This window comes from Ahaetulla prasina, chromosome 2, assembly GCF_028640845.1.
Source record: "Ahaetulla prasina isolate Xishuangbanna chromosome 2, ASM2864084v1, whole genome shotgun sequence".
NCBI classification, from domain to species: domain Eukaryota; kingdom Metazoa; phylum Chordata; class Lepidosauria; order Squamata; family Colubridae; genus Ahaetulla; species Ahaetulla prasina.
Genome location: NC_080540.1, coordinates 157,925,585 through 157,952,883, shown reverse-complemented (window position 1 = coordinate 157,952,883; position 27,299 = coordinate 157,925,585). Strand labels below are relative to the sequence as shown.

General features: G+C 40.2%; 3 protein-coding genes across 3 annotated transcripts; all 3 read left to right on the top strand.

Annotated features, from left to right (window-relative positions):
* Positions 1-2,001: 2,001 nt before the first annotated feature.
* Positions 2,002-23,492, top strand: LOC131191810 (retinol dehydrogenase 7-like). The gene is made up of 4 exons (XM_058170298.1): positions 2,002-2,350; positions 16,583-16,841; positions 17,666-17,823; positions 18,434-23,492. The coding sequence occupies exons 1-4, from the start codon at positions 2,038-2,040 to the stop codon at positions 18,649-18,651; spliced, it is 948 nt and encodes a 315-aa protein (XP_058026281.1). The 5' UTR covers positions 2,002-2,037; the 3' UTR covers positions 18,652-23,492.
* Positions 20,278-23,492, top strand: LOC131191811 (uncharacterized). The gene has a single exon (XM_058170300.1). It carries the CDS (start codon positions 20,491-20,493, stop codon positions 21,175-21,177), a length of 687 nt encoding a protein of 228 aa, XP_058026283.1. The 5' UTR covers positions 20,278-20,490; the 3' UTR covers positions 21,178-23,492.
* Positions 23,493-24,045: 553 nt separating this feature from the next.
* On the top strand, positions 24,046-25,016 carry LOC131191445 (uncharacterized protein K02A2.6-like). The gene has a single exon (XM_058169587.1). It carries the CDS (start codon positions 24,399-24,401, stop codon positions 25,014-25,016), a length of 618 nt encoding a protein of 205 aa, XP_058025570.1. The 5' UTR covers positions 24,046-24,398.
* Positions 25,017-27,299: the final 2,283 nt, after the last annotated feature.

Genomic DNA, 27,299 nt, shown 5'->3' with positions numbered 1-27,299 from the left:
CCCCTGGCGGTGCCCATTAGGGAGTGGTAGATACCCCGCTCACCCTGGTCCTGAATCCATTTGGATTATGCAGGACCGTTCTTAGGTCAGTCATTCTTCGTGGTGGTTGATGCCTACTCCAAGTGGGTGGAGTTGGCAATTATGTCCTCTACCACTGCTGAGGCCACCATCCGAGTATTAGAACGGTTGTTCGTCACCCACGGGTTGCCAGATCTTGTGGTGACGGACAACTGGCCTCAATTCACGTCGGCACCATTCCAGATGTTTTTAGCCAAGCATGGCATTCGCCATGCACCCATGGCCCCGTTCCATCCGGCAGCGAACAGCCAGGCAGAATGGGCCGTCAGATCGGCAAAAGAGGCGCTGGCCCGTTTGGGGCCCACTAATTGGCATCGCCGAATTTGCCAGTATTTAATGGCACAACATACCACTCCGTGCCCAGTTACCCATCTCACCCCGGCCAAGTTGTTAATGGGCCGGCAACTCCGGACAACCCTAGACCGATTACACCCACAATATGATACTGACCAGCCCCGGTACAATGCCAGCACACCCAGGGCCTTTAATTCAGGGGACCCTCTATTCACCCAGAACTTTGGGTCATCACCTAAATGGGTGCTGGGAGCCATCACTCAAATGACTGGCCCCTATTCCTACAGGGTCCGGCTGGCCGATGGGAGAGTGGCGCCGGCATGTGAACCAGCTCAGGCGGAGGATACCGGGTATTGAGGAGCCACACCATAAACAGGACTGCCCAACCGAACAGGGTCCAACCGCCAGGGCGATGACCCCAAGAGAAACCTATGACAATGCCGGGCCTTTCCCCGAGACCAGCCTTCTGGACCAAGAGGCCGGGGAGGGACACCAACCCTCAAACCGTGGATCAATCTCATCGGCACACTTACCTGGGGTTCCGGGAGTTCCAGCGCTGTCTAGTCCTTCCCCGGGGGTGGAGTAGTCATCTTCGGCAAGGCCAGATAAAGCCTCGCCCAGTCCAATTCTGAGGGTGGAGATGTCTTCTTCAGTGAGTCCGGCCACAGCCTTGCCCACTCCTGCTCCTTCGGCATCCACCCCTGTACTAAGAAGGTCTGGGCGGAGTTGACGTCGGCCAGCGTATTTGGCCGATTTTGTATGCGCAATCCAGGAGAGGAAGGGTGTTATGTCTGACAAAGTCCTCGGGGTTACGATGCGCTTGAGCCTTGACAACAGCCAGGCGGTCCCTGATTGGCTTAGACGCACCTGGAGGAAAAAGCAGGAGTTTGGAAGTCCTGTCATTGGTTAAGCTTCTGAGGCAGCTAGTATATAAGGGCTGTCACCGGAGGGTTTTGGTGTCGCTGTTATACACGTTATCTCATTGTTATCCACAGTTGAGTTAAATAAAGGTTGTGTTCGTTACAACCTCTGTGTGGACTCATTTGTACCCACTAGCCTCCGATGTAATACCTCCCTCCACGATTCTGGTAGTTTTGCTTCTTGCAGAGCTTCATTACATATTTCTAATAGGACTGGTTCTATAATCTCATTCAGGTTTTTATAGACCTCCCCTGGGAGACCATCCGGTCCTGGTGTCTTAATGTTTTTAAATCTTAGGATTGCCCCCCTCAATTCTTCTAGTGTTATTTCTTTATTTAACATTATCCTTTTTTCTTCTTCTAGTGGCATAAGCCCTTCTTCCAATAGGTAGTTGTCAATTTTATCCTTTGCTGTTTTCTTTTGTTTGTAAAGGTTCAAATAATAATCTTGTACTATTCTCTTTTTCTCTTCTTCATTATTTTCTAGAATCCCCATCTCATCTGATCAAACACAGTGTTAATCATGTAGTTCTTCATTGATTTCATTAACGTGCTAGTGGCTAAAAAAATTGGGCAATGAAGATAATCACAATGTTCTAAATGTTCTTGAGATAAATCTGATCTGATGAAATATTATCACATGTTCTACACTGGAACAGGATAGGTTACTTTAGTTCACCCATACCTGGATTTAAGGACATCTGGTTTCTCCATTCTCTCTCATTCTTCCAAGCAGGTTTCAGCTATGTGGCTCTTTCTGGCTGCCCTGGTGGGCCTTTGGCTCCTTTGCCGATGGTACCTGGAAAGACAAATAGTGGAGAACCTGACAGAGAAATACATCTTCATCACTGGCTGTGATTCTGGCTTTGGGAAACAGCTGGCCAGGCAGCTGGATGCTCGGGGTCTGTGGGTGTTGGCCGCTTGTCTCACTCCAGAAGGGGCAGAACAGCTGGAAAAGGTCACATCGGACCGGTTAAAAACCACTCTACTGGACGTCACCAATACTGAGAATGTTGCAGCAACAACTGAGTGGGTGAAAACCTGCGTGGGGAACAAAGGTGATGGACTCTGTTTATTATCCAATGTGATATTTTTTGCAGGAAGTGTGGAAAAAATGGGCTTGTTTCAAGCCATCGGGTTTTCCCTCTCTAGGAGACATAATACATTTTCTCATTATATATTATTGATTTCATTAATTAGTCAAATGCATATTTAAACCAAACTGATTGTATGCAATAATTGTGTACTGGTTTAGTTTGTTTCTTAAATTGGATTATACATACAGGGTTTTTCCCCCCCTAATCATTTGGGCAATATGAAGAGACAAAGAAATATGAACTCTCTCATGAAGGAAATATCCTTGCATCTGTGTGGGTTCAGCACAAAGAGACAAAAAAAGTCTCTTGAGGGATGCAAATTCTTTCTAACGCTTTTCAGATATTTATTGGATATAGAATGTGCTACTTAAGAGCTTAGGACTTAATATAAGATGTACAGAATCCATATACAACAGAATTCATTAAACTCACATTCAAAATCAGCTAAGCGGTATGCTGATTAATATAGGATAAAATATAGGGGATTGATAATGAGAAAATTCTGTCTTCAACTAATCCAGCCAGGGGAATAGAGGTGGTGGCAGTGAATAGAGATGGTGGCAGTGAAGACAGAGACCAATTCTCAACTCATGCCTGACAGTAGCTGGAAGTAGCTCAGGAAGGCAATAGACAGCAACCGTGCTAAAGAAGTTTTCCAGAATGGGGCAGTTGTGATTGGCATGTCCATAGTAATAACAATCATCCCTAAAGACCCTGGTGCTTCAAAACCAGGTACACCTCAAGAAGGACCTAAATCACCACAATGCCTTGGACATACCGTCATAAAGTGCCTAAACATAAGATATTTGCTACCTAAAGAAACTCAGAAGTTTTGGGAAAATGGATATGTAATTTAAAAAAATTCAGAGCTGATGTTGGGCGGGAATATAATTTTTCTTCCATAATTCATTTAAGCCTTTGTTGAGAACAGTTCCTAAATATTTGACATCACCAGTTAAGTTTTACAAATACATTACTGTCAGTGTTGCATAAGTTTCAGAATAAAACCAGTATACTGTCAGCGAATTATCACAGACTCTCTGTTTTTAATATAATCCTTAACATATATTTTATTCTTACCTTTGTGAAAATAGATATGTAATAAAAAAAACCCAAAGCTGATCTTGGGGGGATATTATTTTTCTTTCATAATTCATTTAACCCTTTCTTGAGAACAGTTCCTAAATATTTGACATTGCTACTTAACTTTTACAAATTACATATATGTTATTATCAGTGCTGAGTAGGTTTCAGAGTAAAATCAATATATGCTTAGCAAATTATCAAAGGCTCTCTGTTTTTAATATAATTCTTAAATATATTTTACTCATTTTTAATTAAAACATATTAAATTGGCGTTCTTGTATTTAAGGCCATAGCAAAAAAATTTAGATGGGCAATGAATTGGCTCTATAACATGTCTTATTTCTGCCTTTAATAAAGTTTTGTTCCTGTGTAACCAATTTCAATAGTCAAGTTACTTAGTCTTAATAATTAAACATGTGTATATTTTGTTGCAACTTTAGTTTTTACACTTGACTTTTAGCAAAGCTGTCTTTCAGTTAACCTTATTTAATCTTGCACTTTGCACTTCTTGTTCCCATTTCCTATTATTATCACTTTTCACATTTATTAAGGTCTTCATCAGGAACTGAAATTCTCCTCCATTTTATTGTCCCCAAAACCTGGGTTCAGTGCCTGATAGGCTAGCCCAATTAATCACACACCAAGGGTGGAGATTAAATCAATTTCATTTTGCAGAATAAGATCACTTGGAAATTATTTGTAAAACAAGCAACCACAAACAAAAGTTTATAGGCAAGGTCCTAAATACCAAGCAAACTTCACATAGTCTTAGAAATTGGCACAAAAACCAGATATCTCCCCAAAAAGCATTTTTTTATCAATAAAACAAGCATTTCTCACACAGGCAGCAAGAAACAACCTTAGATCACTCAAATCAGTCAGCCAGTCAAGGCAGTGTTACTTTACTTCAGATGCCAGAGAAGCTCTGTTGCTGGATAGATGGTTTACAAGGTGCTTGACGAAATGACTTCGATGACTGTTACTGTGCAAACTTTTCTCAATGGGCTGGACAAGTTCATCCATTAAAATAGCTAAAAAATGGCCAAGCCCTGGCTCATTAATTTGTAATCTAATTGTTCCTCCTTAATATGTTTTCCAATGAATAAGTATTGCCAAGCAGGATCGACTATGCCATATTCTACCAGGAGGAGAAAAATTGTGAAATAACAATTGCAAACACTAAATTGCACTAAACACTGTTACTGTGCAAACTTTTCTCAGTGGACTGAACAAGTTCATCCCTTAAAATAGCTGAAAAGTACAAAATGGCCAAGCCCTGGCTCATCAATTTGTAATCTAATTGTTCCTCCTTAATATGCTTTCCAACTGAGAGCATATGCACCAAGACAAATTCCTTGTGTGTCCAATCACACTTGGCCAATAAAAATTCTATTCTATTCTATTCTATTCTATTCTATTCAATGAATAAGTATTGCCAAGCAGGATCGACTATGCCATATTCTACCAGGAGGAGAAAAATTGTGAAATAACAATGACAAACTCTAATTTTTTTTTTTATTGAAAAAGTTTTAAAAAAACAAAGGCATTTTCCCCCCCTTTTCCCCCCCTCCCTCCCAGAAAACCCCCTTCCCCTCCCTTCCCCGGCTTCCCGGGTCAATCACAAGGTATTGTTATACATAAACCAAACATAGAATAAAATTTTCCTTCCAATCCAATTAACCTCATCCAAAGCTTTTCATCTCCCAACCCCTCCCATTACATAAAATAACTTTCTAATTATTCAAAGGCAATCTGATATTTCTTAATCTGATATCTGTTTTGTAGATAATCAATCCATTTTTCCATTCAATTAAATATCTTTCCTGCGTATTGTCTTTTTAAAAAGCTGAGATTTTAGCCATCTCAGCCAAATTAATGACTTTCAGTATCCATTCTTCTATTGTAGGTATCTCTTCCAGTATTGTCCAATCAACAGTCTTGCTGCTGTTATTAAATTCAGAATCAGTTTAGTCTCAATCCCTGTACAATCCGTTATAATTCCCAAAAGGAAAAATTGTGGCAGGAACTTTATCTTCTTCTTCAGTACATTTTGAATAATCCACCAAATTCTTATCCAAAAGACCTTAATTTTCTTGCAAGTCCACCAAATATGAAAATATGTAGCGTCATCACAATCACACCTCCAACATTTCGCTTGGATATTAGGATACATACGTGATAATTTTTTGGGATCTAAGTGCCATCTATAAAACATCTTATAAAAATTTTCCCTTTAAATTCTGTGCTTGTGTAAACTTAACATTTCTAACCCAGATTTTCTCCCATGTATTCCAACATTATTGGTTCCTGAATATTCTGTGCCCATTTTATCATACAGTCCTTTACCAAATCCTTTTCCGAATCTATTTCAAGCAACACATTATACAATCTCTTTATATGCTCCTGGGTCTGATTTCTAATTTGCTTTATTAAATTTTCCTCCCTTTGCATTATACCAATTTTTTGATCTTCTTTCCATCTAGCACTTATTTGCCCATATTGAAACCAAGTATAATTCCTCCCTTCTTCATTTAATACCTGTAATGATTTTAATTGCAATCTACCTCCTTCAGCATACAAAAGTTCTTTATAAGTAATCATTTCCTGTTTCTGTTCTATATTTATATTCTCTATTGCATGTCTAGGGCTCGCCCATATAGGAATCTTGTAATCTAATTTATAAGAATATTTTTTCCAGACCATAAAGAGCACTTCTCAACACATGATTCTTAAAAGCCCTATCCACTTTTTTTTCATAAAATAAATAGCATGCCATCCATATAACAAGTCATAACCTTCTATATTCAAAATTCTTTCCTCCGTTAAATTAAACCAGTCACTTATTACTGAAAGGGCTACTGCTTCATAATATAGTTTAAAGTTAGGCATTTTTAAGCCACCTCTTTCCCGTGAGTCCTGTATTATTTTCATTTTAACCTCGCCTTTTTACCCTGCCATATAAATTTATTAATCCCAATCTGCCAATCTTCCAAATTTTTATCCTTTTTAATTATTGGTATCATCTGGAACAGAAACAAAAATCTAGGTAACACATTCATTTTAATAGCCGCAATCCTTCCCAATAGCGATAACTGCACTCATATCATTCTGAACTTTTTGCCATAGCAAGTCATAATTATTCTTATAAAGTTTCTTGTTCGATGAGCTAATATAAACCCCTAAGTATTTAACCTTTTTTACCACCTCAAATCCTGTCATTTCCTCTAGTTTTTGTTTCTGTTGTATAGACATATTTTTAATTATCACTTTTGTTTTATTCTGATTTATTTTAAATCCTGATACCTTTCCATATTTATCAATTACTTCCAACAAAAATCTACTTGAATTTATAGGATTTGTTAAGGTAACCACTACATCATCTGCAAAAGCTCTAACTTTGTACTCATATTGTCTAATCTTAATTCCTCTATTTTCGTTAATTCTCGTATTTTATCTAATAATGGTTCCAGAGTCAAAACAAACAATAGTGGTGATAAGGGACATCCCTGTCTCGTTCCTTTCGCAATCTTAATAACTTCTGTCAAACTACCATTTATTATAATCTGAGCTGTTTGCTCTCCATAAATCGCTTTAATTATTCTAACAAAACAATCTCCAAATTGCATTTTCTCTATTAATTTAAATAAAAAATCCCAATGCAATTGATCAAAAGCTTTCTCTGCATCCAAAAATAAGTGCTGCTGAAGTATTCTTCTTTCCAAATATTCCAATATATTAATAATCTGTCTAACATTATTCCTCATCTGCCTCCCTTTTATAAAACCAGATTGATCAGTATGAATTCTTTGTTGTAAAACTAACATTAATCTATTTGCTATTATTTTACAAAATCTTATAATCATTATTTAAAAGTGAAATCGGCCTGTAGTTACCGGGTTTAGAGCAATCTTGCTCCTCTTTTGGTATCAGTGAAATAAAAGATGTTTTCCATGATGGGGGTATTCCCACTCCTAGTTGTATCTGATTAAATAATTCTTTAAGTGGGCCTAATATTTCATCCTGTATTTTTTTATAATAACTTGCTGTAAGACCATCTGTACCAGGGGTTTTCCCCATTTTAATTGTTTAATTGCCTCCACTATTTCTCCAGTAGCTATCGGCCGATTCAGCTCCTCCCTCTGTTCTAATGTTAGAATATTAACCTTATAATCTTTCAAATAATCATAAATGTCCCTATTCAATATTTTGTCTTTTGCATATAGTGCAGTATAAAATTCTGAGAATGCCTTTTTAATTTTATCCTGTTGATATATCTCTTTGCCTTTATATTCTATTTTTTGTATGACACGTGCTTTCTGTTTTTTCCTTAAGTTATATGCCAACCATCTCCCAGGTTTATTTGCATTACAAAAGGTATTATGTTTAGCATATTGTATATTTGTTGCCACCTGGTCTGCCATTAACATATTAAATTGACTCTGTAATATGTTTATAGCCTCTTTAAGTTTGTGATCTTGTGGGTTTTGAATTAATAACTGTTGCTTCCTTTGAATTTCTTCTTCCAAGTACCTACGCTGCCTTTGTTTATTATTCCTTTGCCTGTTGTCCAAGTATATCAATATCCCTCTAATAAAAGCTTTACTCGCCTCCCACACAGTTCCTATAGGTGTCCCTTTGTGCATATTAAAATCAAAAAATTCTTTCAACTGTTTCTTACAATGATTTACATTATCCTCATATCTAAACAGATTTTCATTCAACCTCCATGTTCTACCACCTTTTTTCCCTTGTAATAATTCCATCCATACTGGGCTATGGTCAGTTAAACACCTCGGAAATATCTTCATTTTCTTCACCCTAGAAAGCAAGTCATTAGAAATTAAAATAAAATCAATACGTGAAAAAGATTGATGCCTATCGGAAAAAAAAGTAAAACCTCTCTCATCTGGATTCCGTAACCTCCATATATCTCTAAACTCAAAGTCTTCCATCATTTCAAAAAAGGATTTTGGTAGTTTTGCATGTATAGGTATCTTCTTGGAAGAGGTTCTCTTATCACTTCTTGTATCAATTACTCCATTCCAGTCTCCTAATAAAATAAACGAACTATAATCCCAGAGGATCAACCTCTCGTGTAACATTTTATAAAACTTTTCTTGTTGCTGATTAGGTGCATAAATACCTATCAGCAAAGTCTTTTTTGCATCTATCACCAGTTCAATAGCAATAAATCTTCCTTGAATATCTGCCTCAATTAACTTAGCTGGTATAGCCTTCCTGATATATACAACAATTCCATGCTTCTTTTCCAAATATTCCAATATATTAATAATCTGTCTAACATTATTCCTCATCTGCCTCCCTTTTATAAAACTTTTCTTGTTGCTGATTAGGTGCATAAATACCTATCAGCAAAGTCTTTTGCATATAGCAGTATAAAATTCTGAGAATGCCTTTTTAATTATCACTTTTGTTTTATTCTGATTTATTTTAAATCCTGATACCTTTCCATATTTATCAATTACTTCCAACAAAATCTACTTGAATTTATAGGATTTGTTAAGGTAACCACTACATCATCTGCAAAAGCTCTAACTTTGTACTCATATTGTCTAATCTTAATTCCTCTATTTTCATTAATTCTCGTATTTTATCTAATAATGGTTCCAGAGTCAAAACAAAACAATAATGGTGATAAGGGACATCCCTGTCTCGTTCCTTTCGCAATCTTAATAACTTCTGTCAAACTACCATTTATTATAATCTGAGCTGTTTGCTCTCCATAAATCGCTTTAATTATTCTAACAAAACAATCTCCAAATTGCATTTTCTCTATTAATTTAAATAAAAAATCCCAATGCAATCGATCAAAGGCTTTCTCTGCATCCAAAAAAATAAGTGCTGCTGAAGTATTCTTCTTTTCCAAATATTCCAATATATTAATAATCTGTCTAACATTATTCCTCATCTGCCTCCCTTTTATAAAACCAGATTGATCAGTATGAATTCTTTGTTGTAAAACTAACATTAATCTATTTGCTATTATTTTAACAAAAATCTTATAATCATTATTTAAAAGTGAAATCGGCCTGTAGTTACCGGGTTTAGAGCAATCTTGCTCCTCTTTTGGTATTAGTGAAATAAAATATGTTTTCCATGACGGGGGTATTCCTAGTTGTATCTGATTAAATAATTCTTTAAGTGGGCCTAATATTTCATCCTGTAATTTTTTATAATAACTTACTGTAAAACCATCTGTACCAGGGGTTTTCCCCATTTTTAATTGTTTAATTGCCTCCACTATTTCTCCAGTAGCTATCGGCCGATTCAACTCCTCCCTCTGTTCTAATGTTAGAGTATTAACCTTATAATCTTTCAAATAATCATAAATGTCCCTATTCAATATTTTGTCTGTTGCATATAGAGCAGTGTAAAATTCTGAGAATGCCTTTTTAATTTTATCCTGTTGATATATCGCTTTACCTTTATATTCTATTTTTTGTATGACACGTGCTTTCTGTTTTTTCCTTAAGTTATATGCCAACCATCTCCCAGGTTTATTTGCATTACAAAAGGTATTATGTTTAGCATATTGTATATTCGTTGCCACCTGGTCTGCCATTAACATATTAAATTGACTCTGTAATATTTTTATAGCCTCTTTAAGTTTGTGATCTTGTGGGTTTTGAATTAATAACTGTTGCTTCCTTGAATTTCTTCTTCCAAGTACCTACGCTGCCTTTGTTTATTATTCCTTTGCCTGTTGTCCAAGTATATCAATATCCTTAATAAAAGCTTTACTCGCCTCCCACACAGTTCCTATAGGTGTCCCTTTGTGCATATTAAAATCAAAAAATTCTTTCAACTGTTTCTTACAATGATTTACATTATCCTCATATCTAAACAGATTTTCATTCAACCTCCATGTTCTACCACCTTTTTTCCCTTGTAATAATTCCATCCATACTGGGCTATGGTCAGTTAAACACCTCGGAAATATCTTCATTTTCTTCACCCTAGAAAGCAAGTCATTAGAAATTAAAATAAAATCAATACGTGAGAAAGATTGATGCCTATCGGGGAAAAAAGTAAAATCTCTCTCATCTGGATTCCGTAACCTCCATATATCTCTAAACTCAAAGTCTTCCATCATTTCAAAAAAGGATTTTGGTAGTTTTGCATGTATAGGTATCTTCTTGGAAGAGGTTCTCTTATCACTTCTTGTATCAATTACTCCATTCCAGTCTCCTAATAAAATAAACGAACTATAATCCCAGAGGATCAACCTCTCATGTAACATTTTATAAAACTTTTCTTGTTGCTGATTAGGTGCATAAATACCTATCAGCAAAGTCTTTTTTGCATCTATCACCAGTTCAATAGCAATAAATCTTCCTTGAGTATCTGCCTCAATTAACTTAGCTGGTATATCCTTCCTGATATATACAACAATTCCATGCTTCTTTTCCAAAGCTGATGCAACAAAATGTTTACCTAATTTTGAGTTAATTAAATATTTTTGGTCTGATAATTTTATATGTGTCTCTTGCAGGCAAATCACATCATTTTTAAATTGTTTCAAGTAGTGAAATATTTTCCTTCTTTTCTGAGCTGAATTCAAGCCATTAACATTCCATGACAAAATTCTATTTGCCATTACTGGCCTCCTGAAGCTTTGAAGCAAACAACGGAAGATCCTCCTCCGGTATCTTCCGTCTGGCTCCTCCCACAGCTTCCATACTGGGGTCCTGACTTTTATGTTGCTCTTCTTTACGCTTAAGAGCTCCTCTTGTCACCCTTTGCTCTTGTGGTTCCTCTAATGCTGGCAGCAATAAAGGCTCTTGGATCACCACGCCTTCTTGAATCTCTTGAAGTTTTTCTATCACTTCTGTTTCAACTTTCAAAACTGTAGAAAGAAAATCCTTTGCCTTTAAAACAGTGTCAATTCTATATCTCCTTCCTTGATAAAATACTGTCAGTCCAACTGGCACCTCCCATCTGAATTGAATCTGATGTTTTTTAAGTTCTTGTGTAAAAAAAACAAATTCCTTCCTATCTCTTAACATCTTGGAAGGAATCTCTTTCAACACCTTCAGCTCCTGTTCTCCAATTTTTAAAGTTGTCTGATATGAAACTTGCAGAATCTGATTTCTCATAGTCCTTTTCACAAAATAAACCACAATGTCCCGAGGAAGCTTTCTCTGTCTTGCGATCCAGGAGTTAACTCTATATATTTTATCAATTTGGTAAGCTACCTCTTGGGGTTCCACTTCAATAAATTCAGCCAATGCTTCTGATATAATTTTTCTTAAGTCTTCTCCTCGCTGTTCTTGCATACCACAAATTCTAAGAGCTCCTTCCATAAGTTTATATTGTAATATCACAACCTGATCTTCATTTTGATCCACTTTTTTCTGAACACCTTGCATTTTATCTTCTAAATGCTTATTTGACTGAGAGATCTGTTGCATTTCCTCTTCCAATCCCTCAATTTTTTTACTCAGTCCTTGAACTGCCATGAGAATATCTTCTCTTATTTTTGCATTAAAATTCTCCATCATCTCTTTTTGCCTATCTTCAGAAAGTTTTAATTGTACTTTCAATATATCCTCAAGACTTGGTTCAGATCCCCTTCTTCCAGAAGGCTTTAAAGGTTTAGCTGCCATTCTGTCTTCAAAAGAATCAGGAATTTAAACTTAACAACTTTCCTTTACTCCATTCAGTATAAGAGAACTCCGTTTGTAACAATCCACAAATAACGCTACTTTGTTGTACTAAAAAAATTTACTTTCACTTTCAGACGCCATTTTAAAAGTCAGAGACAAAGAAAGGTTTCAGGTTTCAAAAAGGGAGTCGGTATACTTGCCGTGCTGATTCTACATCAAAGATCGAACGCTTGTGAAATTCCTGTCTGCTTATAAAATCAATCAATTTAATAAGTCCTTTTGAGCAGAAGTGACTCTCCTACTCCTTTTTCCTGAAAAAAAACAGGAGCGCATTTGAAGTTGGAGATAGTGGAATTCGGTGGGATCATAAATCCAGGAAAATTCGCTCTTAAGAGCAAACCCCCTGTCTAGATCTACCACTTTTCCACAACTCTGCATAACCCTCTTATGCCCAAAGGGTATGCTAAGGTCAGTGAACAGTGATTTATACTGTTTCACTGTTTCACTGACTTTTACAATCTTCTAACGCGGAGTGCCCTGTTAGAGCACCCGGCAGGAGCGGTGACGTCACTGGAGCCGGCCAAACTCTAATTTTTTATCCTGCCAAATGCAAAACATGCTTCCTTCAACTAGGGGCTTGCTTTAAGGTGACAGGGTTTTGTGATTTTCCTGCAACCAAAATGCAATTTCTCTCTTTTACAGAAATGCATGATACTTACCCGACCATTAACATTAAAAGAAATAATTCTGATCCTGACTATAACTAAACGATTGGCATGAAGGGCTGACATTGCTTGCTTTGTAATTTGTATAAATTATTAGCATCTTAAACAGTAGTATTAGTCTTTAATAATCCCATAAATTATGATGATGATACCATAATTTAATTCAAATAAAGCAGGGATGTCAAACTCACGTCGTCACATTGTCATCACATGACTTATTAGGACTTTCCCCCCTTTTGCTAAACTGGGGGTAGGGATGGCTAGCACGTGATATATCCAGCCTGGGGGCCATGAGTTTGACACCCCTGAAATAAGATTAACAAAAATACTGTACATTTTTTGGGTAGGACAGCTTTGTTATAAAGTGTTATTCTTCTCTCTTTTTCCTATCTTCTAAGAAGGCAATACATCCTCCCTTTGATATTTAAACAAAAATGCCTATGCTATGCCACACACAAATCTTTTGTAAAAGTATACAGTGGCATTATTATGCAAAAACTTTGCAGTATACTGCGCTATATCTTTAAGTCCAATAATTCAGATTTCCAAAGCAAGTTCTTTATGTTTTTTCTTTTCACCCTGTCCAAAATCAGGACATAAAATTATAGGACTAAAATTAATGTCATGGAAACGTATCATACCATAATTTACCATAATTATGTCTGTTTTCGATTTGCAAGTTCAGTTCAGCATGAATTGCTACCCTGTGTATTCTTGTGGCCCTGAGATCAAACAAGGGGTCTTGGGCTGATCCCTAACTGTTTTCTTTAGGCCTGAAGCAACACTTGACACATTTCAGGTATTGTTCTGACAAACCAGCTTGGAAGGAAACTGCCAGAGTAAAAAATTCCTAGGAGAGCTTAAGGCCTTCCTTCATATTTCACAGGGCCCCAATTATTTTATTTACTATTTATTTATTAGATTTTTATCCTGCCTTTATTACTTTAGGGAGGGCGCGATGGCTCAGTGGTTAAAGATGCCGACTTGTCAGCTAAAAAGCTGACAGCCTGGATATGAGATCCAAGTGGCACATGATGGGGAGAGCTCCCATCCTTGCCACAGCTCCTGCCCACCTAGCAGTTGGAAAGCATGCAAATTCAAGTAGATAAATAGGTACCACTTTGGTGGGAAGTTAACAGCATTTTCTGCGCCTCGGCATATAGTCAGGCTGGCCTCATGACCATGGAAGCATCTTTGGACAACGCTGGCACCCTCGGCTAAGAAATGGAGGTGAGCACTGCCCCCTAGAGTCAAGTATGACTGAACAGGAGAAACCTTTATCATTTTTTTATAAGTAACTCAAAGAACAAACATAAATAATACAGGTAGTTCTCAACTTACAACAGTTGATTTAATAACTTTGAAGTTACAACAGCACTGAAAAAAGTGGCTTACAACCATTTTTCACATTTATGACAGCATCCCCTTGGTAACATGATCAAAATTCGGACTCTTGGCAATGGACTCATATTTATGATAATTTCAGTGTCCCATGATCACGTGATCACCTTTTGTAACCTTCTGACCCATTGTGGGCATTTATCATTGGTTGGCCCTCCACCGGCATTTTATACTGATTGCCCACCACTAGTGTCGTCATCCCCCCGAGCAATTTGCAGTAGGACGATTTCTCCCAAGCCAATTGGCTGTGCAGGGCAAATAGCCACCCATCCGATCATCCAATCAGCACATATTAAAAGAGAAACTGAAAGTGCATAAGACCATGGCTTGCCTGATGAATTTCCCTCCTGCCAGCAAGCACCCATGCAGAATGTGGCTGCACAGGCGCTCACTGGCCAATACAGGATATTGCTGCTGGTTGGGGAATGTTTTCTCTCTCTGCTGCACCATTCCTTGCTCATGAGAGAAGACACCCCAGAAGTTTGACTCTGGTCCTTGCCTGGGCAGGTAGTTAAAGGGAAGTGTAAATAAATGGGACAGTGTGATGGGGAGCCCACAGTGGAACGGGCATGACCAGACAGCTGTGTTTAATTGTCCCATTCTGAATAGTGATGGGCCTTATTCAGGATGACAATGAAGGTGCTTACAGGGAGGAAGTAGAGGGTTTGGTGGACAGGTGTAATATGAACAGCTTGGTTCTAAACCACATGTGTCAAACTCGCCACGTTACGTTGCCGTCACATGACATTTCTCAATGTTTTTTCCATTTGCGGAGCTGGGGTGGGTGTGGCCTGTTCTAAATGTAGGAAAAACAAAGAGATCATTGTTGGTTTTAGAAAAGGCAGGCACATCCATACACCTCTATGTATTAAGAATTCATCTGTGGGGGTGGTTACTAGTATTAAGTTTCTGGGTGTGCAAATAACAAGTAGGATAGCTTGGTTGTTTTCTGCATCATATGAGCACAGCTTCCTTCCCCTGTCCTTACCACTTTTGATAAACAAAAGATTGAAAGCATTACATCATATTGTATTACTGTTTTATTTGGACAGGAGGGCTGTGCAGAAAGTGGTGAGAATGGCAGAAAAGATTATTGGAAGTTCACTTTCTTCTATGTATGTATGTACATACATACGTATACATCAGTGATGGGGTTCAAATTTTTTTATTACCGGTTCTGTGGGTGTGGCTTGGTGAGCATGGCATTGCTTGGGGTGCGTGGCTTGGGGGGCATGGCAGGGGAAAGATACTGTAAAATCTCCATTCCCACCCCAGTCCAGGGGAAGGATACTGTAAAATCTCCATTCCCTCCCCACTCCAGGGGAAGAATACTGCAAAATCCCTATTTCCTCCTGATCAGCTGGGACTTGGGAGGCAGAGAATAGATGGGGGCAGGGCCAGTCAGAATTTTTACTACCGGTTCTTCGAACTACTCAAAATTTCTGCTACCGGTTCTCCAGAACAGGTCAGAACCTGCTGAAACCCACCTCTGGTATACATACATATACATACATATACATACATATACATACATATACACATATACACATATACATATACACATACATATACACTGAGAGCATATGCACCAAGACAAATGCCTTGTGTGTCCAATCACACTTGGCCAATAAAATTCTATTCTATTCTATTCTATATACATACACGCATACATAACATACATATTTTTGGGGGCATCAGAATTTCATTTTAATATATGCCAGTATATACACGGAAAAAGTGACAATAAAGGTTATCTTATTTTATTCTATCTTATTCACATGTTACTAATTTAACAAGTGCAGTGATTCACTTAACAACTGTGGCAAGAAAGGTGGTAAAATGGGGCAAAACTCACTTAATAAATGTCTCATGTAGCAGCGGAGATTTTTGGCTCAATTGTCATCATAAGTCAAGGACTACCTGTACTTCTTCCTCCTCCTATTTTTGCCTTAATAACAACCCTGTGAGTTGGTTGAGCTAAGACAAAGTACTGGCCCAAGGTCACCCATACAACTTGTGGGCCTAAGGCAGGACTAGAACTCAATGTCCTGGTTTCTATACCAGCTCTATCAACACTACACCATACCTGATTCGCCATCCTTATGGAATGCACACCTTCTAAAGGTCTAAAGGCAGGCCTTTTCAGAGAAGAATGACAAATATCTGAATAAAAAGGTGTGGAACAAACCTCCCTCTCGCTGACTTTCATATTTTGGGGGTATTAACAAATTTTATCTTTGGGAGTTATACGTGGCATAAAAAGCAGAACTGAAGGAATTGGGGTTCCAGCTAAGATTATTCCAAGACAGAATCATGAAGATCCTCCTGAATCTCACTTTTTTTCCCCCTCACAGGACTTTGGGGGTTAGTAAATAATGCAGCCATTAATTATCCGGTTGCTCCCAATGAGTGGCTGAAGAAGGAGGACTTTGCCAAGGTGCTGGAGGTCAACTTGCTTGGCCTGATTGATGTGACACTCCACATGCTGCCCCTGGTGAGGAGAGCCAGAGGTAGAGTGGTCAACTTGTCTAGTGCGGTAGGAAGACTGGCAGCCCCCGGAGGCGGGTATTGCCTCTCCAAGTTTGCTGTGGAAGCCTTCTCAGACACTTTGAGGTAAAACGTAAATTTAATAGCTATTTTTCTTTCAGGATCTAATCTGGGTCGGTCACCAGGACCAGAGGTTTTGTCTTCCGAGCTTTCAGACTTGTGCTGGAGCCCATCTTCAGGGAACTTCTCTCTAGCAGCGTGTGTAATTTAAAAGAAAATTTTATAAAATGATTTAATGTTGACATATGACTCTAGAAAAAGTGTCTTAAATATGTCTAAAGGTACTTCAAATCTATGTTGGAAATGTTGGCAACATAAAGGGTCCTTTTATCATGCTTGGTGGACTTGCAGAAAAGCCAGACAATTTTGGATTCAAATACACACAAAGATACAAAGAATTTTAAAGATCAATATTCAATTGAAACCAGAAATAGACAATTAGAAAAGAGTTGTTTTATATATAATAACTGCTGTGAGTTTTTACATGCACAAAAATGAAAGGACTCTGAAATACCCACAATGGAACTCAAGGCAGCTTAAATATTGCTTCAACCTCCTATTTCTTCCATGAAAATAACTTTCTGAGTTAGATTGACTGAAAGGGAGTAAGCAGCCCAAGTCCCCAAGGAGCATTTGTGGCTGGAGCAGAGTAAGAGCTCAGTCTCCCTGCTCCTAGTCCAAGACCTTAATCCAGTGGTGGGATTCAGCCAGTTCGCACCACTTCGGGAGAACTGGTTGTTAACTTTCTGAGCAGTTTGGCAAACTGGTCATTGGAAGAAATCATTAGGGCAGAGAACCGGTTGTTAAATTACTTGAATCCCACCACTGCCTTAATCCCTCCACCTCACTGACTCTCCTTATGCAAAAATAATCCTTTTATTCCAATACAGGCGAGAGCTTTCTCCTTTTGGAATCAGAACCAGCATCATTGAGCCTGGGGGCTTTGCCACAAATATGCTAAATAACCCAGATCAGCACTTAAAGGGTGTCTTCAACAAAATACCACCACATGTCAAAGAATTTTATGGACAACCATACCTGGATGCTTGTGAGTAAAAGGAGAACTTTAGAAGGGTATTTGTCTGTGTATGAGTTGTCTAGAAGCAGCAGGAGCAGGAATCATAAAGGTAACCAAAGCCAACACAAGACATTTGGCTGCTTGAAATAAGTCAGGAACGGTTGCCCTTCATCTCCTCCCTGATGGTCAAAGTGCAAACTAGCCCAGTTATTTATCCATATTCGGTAGAAAATTCCATGTTTCTCCATCTTCTCACAGTACAAATAAAATAACATGATAAATAATGTATTGATACCATTTCAGGATGCTTGATGCATCGTACTTGAAGTGATTATCTCAGTTCACATTCATGACAGGCCCGAGCCTTGAGTTGACAGTCCCTACCCATTCCATTGCCGTTCCACTTTTGAAGCATCATAAATATTTTCAGCTACTTGTTTGGGCTGAGGAGAGAGAGCTTTCCATTGTTTGCTCTTTGTTGTTTGCACACAACAAGGGTACCTGACACTATGTCTCCCACTCTGCCTTTCTCCCAGAACAGAGAATTGGAAACCTCATATTTTTTTTCTATATAAAATATAGCATAGAAACTACTATAGAAAGATAACCCATTGACTGATTTTTGCTTCATGTTTTTTAGATTACAAATATATCTGCACACTCGTGAAGCTAAGCAGCAAGAACTTCCGCTTGGTCACCAATTGCATAGAGCATGCTTTGACGGCTCGCTATCCTCGTACCCGTTACTCAGCCGGCTGGGATGCAAAATTCTTCTTCCTGCCTGTCTCTTATTTGCCAACTGCAATAACAGATTACATATTGAGCATTCCTCTTCCAAAGCCAGCACAAGCAGTGTAGATTCCATTGCAGAAAATATATTACAGTTGTCCAAATGAGCAAACAAATTAATTTCAGTTTTAGTGAAAATGGGTAAGACAATTTCACCGATCCAAGAATAATGCATATTTTCAGCCCCATTGTTTAAGAACTAAAAAGTCTTCAATCTTTGAAGTAAAAGAACAGGAAGATTTGCAAAAAGTTGTTTGTTTATTTATTGCTCTTAAAACAAGATGGGAAGTCATCCACTGTATCTAGTATGCTTTTATTTGGATTTCTGGATGGAGTGGGTATTGGAATAGATGGCCTGCCCTAAATGGCCCATGTGATTCTAGGAAGGGAGGTATCTTTCCGATAATATTCCAGAGTGTCTCCATCATCAATAAGGCCAAGAAACACCTGAAAAATCAAGTCCATTTGTACAGAAGCCAAGTGATGTGTAGCGACATAGTCTTTGAATTTAGCAAGCAAAAAAGTATGGGCCAGGCAATGGATGCATGACAGCATTTCAATGGCTAAATTAATCTGTCAAAGCATTTGGGCTGCGGTCAATTTTACAGCTCTGAAAGACCATGGCAAACTTTTCTTTCCCTTGAGGGCCACACCGTATTGACTTGTAATCTTTGAAATATGATTTTTGTAGTATATTGTTGCATTGGCTAACTAACATGGTTTTCTTGTATTTTTAAATTTCCTTTTTCAAATGTATTGCCAATAATTAGCCATAAACCTTAACCTTCAAGAAAAGGTTAAAAACCATAACTGGCAGGTAAGCATTCCATACATTGTAGATGAAGGTTTCCTTTTCATCTATTTTCAAGCCTCCATGAACAAATATTCAAGCCCAAATCCGGAAATTGCTAAGAATGTATCTTACATTTTTACATTTTTCTCTCTTGCAAAGGTTTGTTTGTTTTTTATTCAGAATACAATGTTCTTTTCAATCCTATCTATTAACAAGCCAAATTGGTGCTAGATAAGGATCAATGGGATTTGCAAGGGACTGTACATGAGTTTTTTGTGGCTGCGCAGCAATTCCAAATTGATAATTCATTTAACCCCACCTTCCTCAGGCTCAGCCTACTCATAGCCTAGAATCTGTAAGGGAGGTGGATATGGGAGATGAGGAGGTGGTAGCTTGTGTTAGTTGGAACCATCCCAGATCTCTTCTAAACATGAGTCAATTATAATGCAGATTCTGCAGATTTGATTTGAACTCCCTGCCTGATGAATTCATTTCACAATTCTACCATTCAAGCCACATCTAAATTGTGCTATCAGGAAAGGCTCATTCCAGTTCAAATCTGCTACAACTAATTTGAATTCTTCAGTTAGCGTCTTACTCTCCCGTTGCCTTCTCGAAGTTTCTGCATTGTGCGTGTGGCAGTGTCTTCTTGGATGAAATTTCCAAAATGTTGTCCATAAGTTTGCTATAAAGTTTTGATGCTATCCATGATCGGTCATTGTGCTAAATTATAGGGCACACCCATCTGGCAGCTGATGCTGTGAAGAAGCTGACAGTGAAGGACACTCATGATCTGATCATTGGAAATTCCATTGGTCTGGTGCTGAGGAATACGTCGCGTTGGGCAAGACAAGTTCTAATTTGTCTGAGTCTCCTGCAAACCTCTCAGGTAAAGAGTCAGGAGTTCCCTAGAAGATGACCGCGCTCTCAGCACTGCCAGGGAAGCTCTGAATGCGTGGCTTGCTTGGTCTTCTCCCCGCTGGGAGCAGCCATTCCCCGGCTGGTGGCAGCCCTCTTGGTGCCACCAGGGAAGCTTTCCTGGGTTCCTTCCCTCTGGGAGGCGCCGTTCCTTGGTTGATGGCCACGCTCTCGGCACCGCCAGGGAAGCTCTGAACATGCAACTTGCCTGGGCTCTTTCCCACAAGGACCTGCAGGCCGAGCAGGTGGGGATGGGGACTGGCTGTGCCCGCCGCTGCCCAAGCGGAAAGCCCAAAGATGGACATCCTGGATGCGTGTGCTGCCCTCAGCGCTTCCCCGACACCTGCCTGCCACCACCGCTACCATGCCTTGCCTGCTTCCCCAGCTGCTCTTCTTTAAGTGAGTACTCAGCAGCTGGGAAAACCAGGAGCCGCCACTTTTGCCCTGCCAGGCACCACAGATCTGCTCAGCTCAAGTTCATGAAAACAACAGCGAGGCAGGTGGGCAGAGCCTTGCACCATGATTGCTACTGGTTCTCTGAACCAACAGCCAACATCATTACCAGATCAAGAGATCCGGTCCAAACCGGGAGCATTTCACCCTTGATTCTGAGACAGAATTATGAAGAGCCTCCTGAATCCCCTCCACAGGCCTTTGTAGGCACTGGTTATCCAGTTGCTCCCAATGAGTGGTTGAAGGAGGATTTTGCCAAGGTGCTGGATGTCAACTTGCTTGGGCTGATTGACATGACACTCCACATGCTTCCCCCAGTGAGGAGAGCCAGAGGGAGAGTGGTCAATGTGTCCAGTTTGGCGGGAAGACTGGCAGCCTACAGAAGTGGATATGTCCTCTCCAAGTTTGCTGTGGAAGCCTTCTCACTCTGAGGTAAAACTCAGTAGCTATTTTTCTTGTTCAGCAGCAAATGATTTCCCCTCACTACATTCGAAGCAGCAAGACATTTAGTCCTTCTGGCCTATATTTAGCGGGGACATGTTTCAGATAGAAATTTGGCCTGCGGGTTCCAGTCCTGCAGCTGTATGTTCAAGCAGCTGTATATGTATAGGTAAGAGTAAGATTTATGGTGGCTAATAGCACACTGAACACACAAGCACAACTCTGTGAGGCTAGTTGGAAGAAGAGAAAGAGATTGGCCAAAGGTTACTCAACCGGCTTTGATGTTTTAAGGGAGGACATCGCGCTCAGAGTCTCTCTATTTTTAGCCTGTTATCTTAACTACTATGCCAAATGAACATATAACGGCTAAAATGTATACACTTTTTCATGAAATTTGAAATGGTAGAAGAACAAATGTTAAAAAGGATTGAAATCCATATTAGATTATACTTTAAAAGAACTTTTTAGAAAATGAGGTAATGTTGGCATTTTAGAAAAATTATCTAAAATATGTCTGAAGGTACCTCAAATCTATATTGCAAATGTTGGCAACACAAAAGGTCATTTTATCATATCAAGTAGACTTGCAAGGAAGCCAGAAAATTTTGGGTTCAAATACACACAAAGATACAAAAATTTTAAAGGCCAATATTCAATTGAAGTTAAAATTGGATAGACAATTAGAAAAGAATTCTGGAAGGTTGTTTTTGTAAATGATAATTGCTGCAATTTTTTATGTGTATAAAAATATACCCACAATGGCATTCTAGGCAGAGTACATATTGCTTCAACCACCTATTTCTCCTACAAAAATAACTTTGTGACTTAGGTTGACTGAGATGGAGGAAATAACCCAAGGACCATTTGTGGTTGGAGTAGAGTAAAAGCTCAGTCTTCCTGCTCCTAGTCCAAGACCTTTCCAAGGAAGGAAATAAAGAGGAACACACACATGGACAAGTAGCTGGAAACAACCTTTTTTAAGTGGACACAAAACTTTAAAAATACTTTTTTCCATTTGTACCTAACTTTGTCAGAACATGCTGTGGCAATATCTTCTTTTTCCTCTTATGTCTTCTTCTTGTCCCCAACTTCTTACTGAGACAGCTATAAGATATTCTTAGCATACAGTGCTGAAGTGATGTTATTTATTTAAAGAACTAAAATGGTGGCCTATCTCACATAGCAATCCTAAGTCATTCCTGCAATCAATAAAAACAATAGAATAGAACCAAGCACCAAACCAACCAAACTATTGAGTGTTTGATTCAACCCACTTCCTAGCTCAATGCTTGAGGAAAGAACCAGATCTTCATGGTCTTCCAGAAGTGTAAAATGGTAGGAATCCCCTGAAGTTCAGGTAAGAGTCTATTCTGAGACGGCTACAGAAACGAAGTGAGGCCTCATCAGATGAGAGTGTTAAAGGGAAGGATCCACACAAACTGACCTAGTGGGACAGGCAGATAGTCTTGGGGAGTGAAAGCCAAATCTGGCCCTAGGCTCTGCCTCAGTTTACCTTCCCAATAAGCAACCGAGTCAGAAAATCATTTAAAAGCAGTTTATTAGGGTACCCTGATAAAGTGGGGTCTCTCTATTAAAAAGGAAGAGAGAACCTCAAGCCCCATGTTTCACTCCTTTTTTGCACAAAAATTGGTCACATGTAGTCAGACCAGAGGTGGGTTTCAGCAGGTTCTGACCAGTTCTGGAGAACCAGTAGCAGAAATTTTGAGTAGTTTGGAGAACTGGTAGTAAAAATTCTGATTGGCCCCACCCCCATCTGTTCTCTGCCTCCCGAGTCCCAGCTGATCAGGAGGAAATGGGGATTTTGCAGTAACCTTCCCCTGGATTGGGGAAGAAATGGAGATTTTACAGTATCCTTCCCCTGCCACGCCCACCAAGCCACACCCACAGAACCGGTAGTAAAAAAAATTGAAACCCACCACTGAGTCAGACATGTTATATATTTGCCTCCCATAATATCACACGTTCATTAAAATGAGGCCTGATGTCAGAAGGGGCATAATTGTAAGGAAATGGGTTGTTGAGAGTTCACAAAAGAGATAAGCCAGACCCCAAGTTGTACTAACATTTTTTTCTTACCTGGAGCTAGTCTCCAGCTTGTTTATCAGTTTAGAAATGTTAAAAGCTAATAAACCTGTAATGTATTTCAATTTTAGGAGGGAAATTTGGGCGGGAAAATGCACGTTGCTGATTGGCTGATGCCTCAGCCAAAATACTATTTAAAGAGGGGTTTTTGCCTGTTGGCTTTTGCTGGGATCACAATAAACCAAAGAGCTGTTGTCACTTGTATTGTCTCCTGCCTCTTCATTGCCCGAACTTAACATTGGCGACAAAGGTGGGATATTGAAGGCAGTGAGACTAGGAAAATCCTTATGATTTATATTGATATATTGTTTAATGATAAAGCCAGTTGTAAATTTTCTGGATTTAATATCATCTTTTATGTACACTGAGAGTATAAGCACCAAGACAAATTCCTTGTGTGTCCAATCACACTTGGCCAATAAATTCTATTCTATTCTATTCTAAAAAAGAGCTGAAGGAGCAACGTAATTTCAAACCCAGCCAGTATCAAGGGCGGATACATAGCGATGTCTAAACCACTGTGAGTATAGAGACTTAGAGGACTCTTTATTAGAACAACTCATTTGTGGAGTCAGGGACATCCGACTACAGAGGCGGCTGCTGTCGAAAAGCAACCTAACCCTGGGAATAGCCCTGGGTGAGGCCAGGGCACACGAAAAGTCCACCAAAGCAGCGGGAGCCTTACAAAAACCGAAATAAATGCGCGGCGAAAGCAACGGCAGTCCACAGCGAAGAAATCCAGGCCGAATCAGACGGTGAAGAAGAGGAAGAGGTTTTCCACACCGGGAGGCTGGAGAGAGGCGACCGGGACAAGTGCGTGAGTTGCGGAGGCCAACACCAACGACAGAATTGCAGGTTCAAAGACGCAATTTGTCGGCAGTGTGAAAAGAAAGGACACATAGCTCAGGCCTGCCGAGCCTCTCAACCTTCCCGCCCAAAATTCAAACCGGCCAATCAACAGGGCGGCGGATTCGCGAAGCGGCCAGGGATTGGTCAGTTCAAAAAAGGCGCGAAGTTGAATCAGACCATTGTGAGAGTGGGCCACGCATCGACACGGCTAGAAAAGAAAATATTCACCAAGACATACATCGAAGGAGTGCAGTGTAAAATGGAGGTGGATACCAGCTCATCAATCACGATTATGTCTTGGGACACAATCGCAAGGGACCTGCCAGACGTCGCAAAACGCCAGCTGCAACCCCAAAAGCTGAGAGTGCAAGACTACCAGGAGAACCGAATCCCTGTTCGAGGAGTCACGTCCGTCAGAGTGAAATATAGACAATTCAAGAAAACCCTGCCGATCACCATCGTAGATGGAAACCTGCCCAGTTTGTTAGGTCTGGACTGGTTCAGAGCCTTGGGCATGGAAGTAACCGGGGTTCACAGAAGCGGAGTCAACCTGAAGGACGAATTGTTGAGAGAATTCAAGGACGTTTTCCAAGACTGCCTGGGCAAGTACGTGGGGACCCCCATTTCATTCAATTTGGACCCCCAGGTGGCTCCCATTAGATTAAAAGCTAGGAGGGTCCCATTCGCCCTCAAAGCCAAGATTGACAGGGAACTAGACAAATTAGTAAGCCAGGTAATACTAGTCCCCGTCGACCATGCAAAATGGGAGACACCAATAGTGACCCCAGTCAAACCGGACGGATCAGTCCGGATTTGCGCTGACTATAAGGCAACGCTTAACAAGCATTGCAAAAGAGTGCTTACCCCGTTCCCGTAGTGCAACATTTGTTGCACTCGTTAGGACAGGGACAGATTTTTGCCAAACTCAATCTGGCTCAAGCCTACCAACAATTACCAGTTGACGACGAAACAGCCGAAGCGCAGACGATTGTCACACATGGGGGTGCTTTTAAATGCACTCGACTTCAGTTCAGAGTTAGTGTAGCCCCCGGGTTATTCCAAAACCTAATGGAACGACTCCTACAAGGTCTACCGGGAGTAATTCCATATTTCGACGATGTACTGGTATCAGCAGAAAACTTGGAAGAATTAGGGGTCAAATTGCGGAAGGTTTTGGGCATTTTCAGGTCTGCGGGGCTTAAGGTTAAACTCAACAAATGCCAGATAGGAGTTGAATCTGTAGAATTCTTGGGTTACCGGATAGATAAGGAAGGCATCCACCCAACTGAGAGCAAAGTGCGAGCCATTAGAAAGGCTCCAACCCCAAAAAACAAAACAGAATTACAAGCATTTTTGGGGCTTGTAAACTTCTATGCGGTATTTTTAAAAAATAAGGCAACGGTAGCCAAACCGCTACATAAACTGCTAGCGAAAAAATCTGTTTGGACTTGGGGCAGGGTTGAGGCTAAGGCATTTGAAGATGTTAAGAATCTTTTGTCCAGCGATAGCCTTCTAATTCAGTACAATGGGACGTTGCCACTAGTACTAGTTTGTGATGCATCACCCTACGGGGTAGGGGCTGTCCTCAGCCACAGGTTACCAAATGGTTCAGAAGCTCCTATCGCATATTTTTCCCGCACGATGTCTGCAGCGGAAAGGAACTATAGCCAACTAGACCGGGAAGCCCTGGCTATAGTTTCTGGGGTTAAAAAATTCCACGAGTACCTGTTTGGGCGGCAATTTGAAATAGTCACAGACCACAGACCTTTATTGGGACTCTTGGCGGGGGACCGTCCAACACCGGTTGCATTATCACCCAGGCTGACCCGTTGGACTATTTTCCTGGCAGCATATTCGTACAAACTGTCTCACCAACCGGGCAAGGATTTGGGACATGCGGACGCTTTAAGTAGATGCCCGTTGCCAGAGACTATTGAAGACCCGACCCCAGTGACGCCCGTCTTGTTAATTGACTCTTTGGACTCTGGCCCAATCACATCTACGGAAGTGACTAGGGCATCTTACAAAGACATTGTCGTAAGAACTGTGATCGGTTGGGTGCAGAGGGGATGGCCCACTGCACCGGGGGATCGTTTCAAAGAATTTACAAAAAAGCGTTCGGAACTGTTGGTACAAGGGGGTTGTCTGTTATGGGGGGATAGAGTGGTTATTCCGGAGAAATTACGAGGGCATGTGTTGGAACTATTGCATGTGGGCCACCCGGGGATTGTGAGGATGAAAAGCCTAGCGAGAAGTTACATGTGGTGGCCACAAATGGATAAAGACATTAGCGACCGGGTAGGGAAATGCCAAGCATGTCAAGAATCAAGGCCACTACCCCCAACAGCCCCCATAAGGGATTGGGAGAAACCCCAGGGTCCTTGGTCCAGGATCCATATAGATTTTGCCGGGCCGTTCTATGGGCAGACCTTCTTAATTGTAGTAGATGCCTACTCAAAGTGGTTAGAAATTTTACTCATGAAAACCACAACAGCGGAAGCTGTAATCACAGTATTGAAACATCTATTTGTGACACACAGGTTGCCCGACACTCTAGTGTCCGATAATGGCCCACAATTCACGGCCACCCAGTTTGAGGGGTACTTGGCAGAAGAGGGCATCCGACATGTCCTCTCGGCGCCTTTCCACCCGGCGACGAACGGATTTGCAGAACGTTTCGTACGCAGTGCCAAGGAAGCGCTTTCTAGAATTAGCCCAGGAGATTGGCAATCCAAAATTGATACCTTCCTGGCAGTTCAACATAGAACTCCCTGTGTGACCACCGGCCGCAGCCCATCGGAGTTATTAATGGGTAGAAGACTCCGGTGCCCCCTAGATCGGTTAAACCCAACATATTCCCCTGATGGGTACCAAAGCACAAAGGGAAGAACCAGAACAATGACAACAGGTGACCCAGTATGGGCACATAACTATAGTGAGGGCCCAGCGTGGCTAAAGGGAACAATTGTAGGAGTGACGGGCCCAAAATCATACATAGTGGACATGGGGGATGGCCGAGTGTGGAGACGCCACATAGATCAATTATGAAAAAGAATACAAAACAATCCAGAAACCAAACAGCCAGACCCTGACTACCCAATATGTGAACCAACAGCTAACTCATCGGAGGACTTAGCTGAGTCTGAAGAAGTCCAGTGAT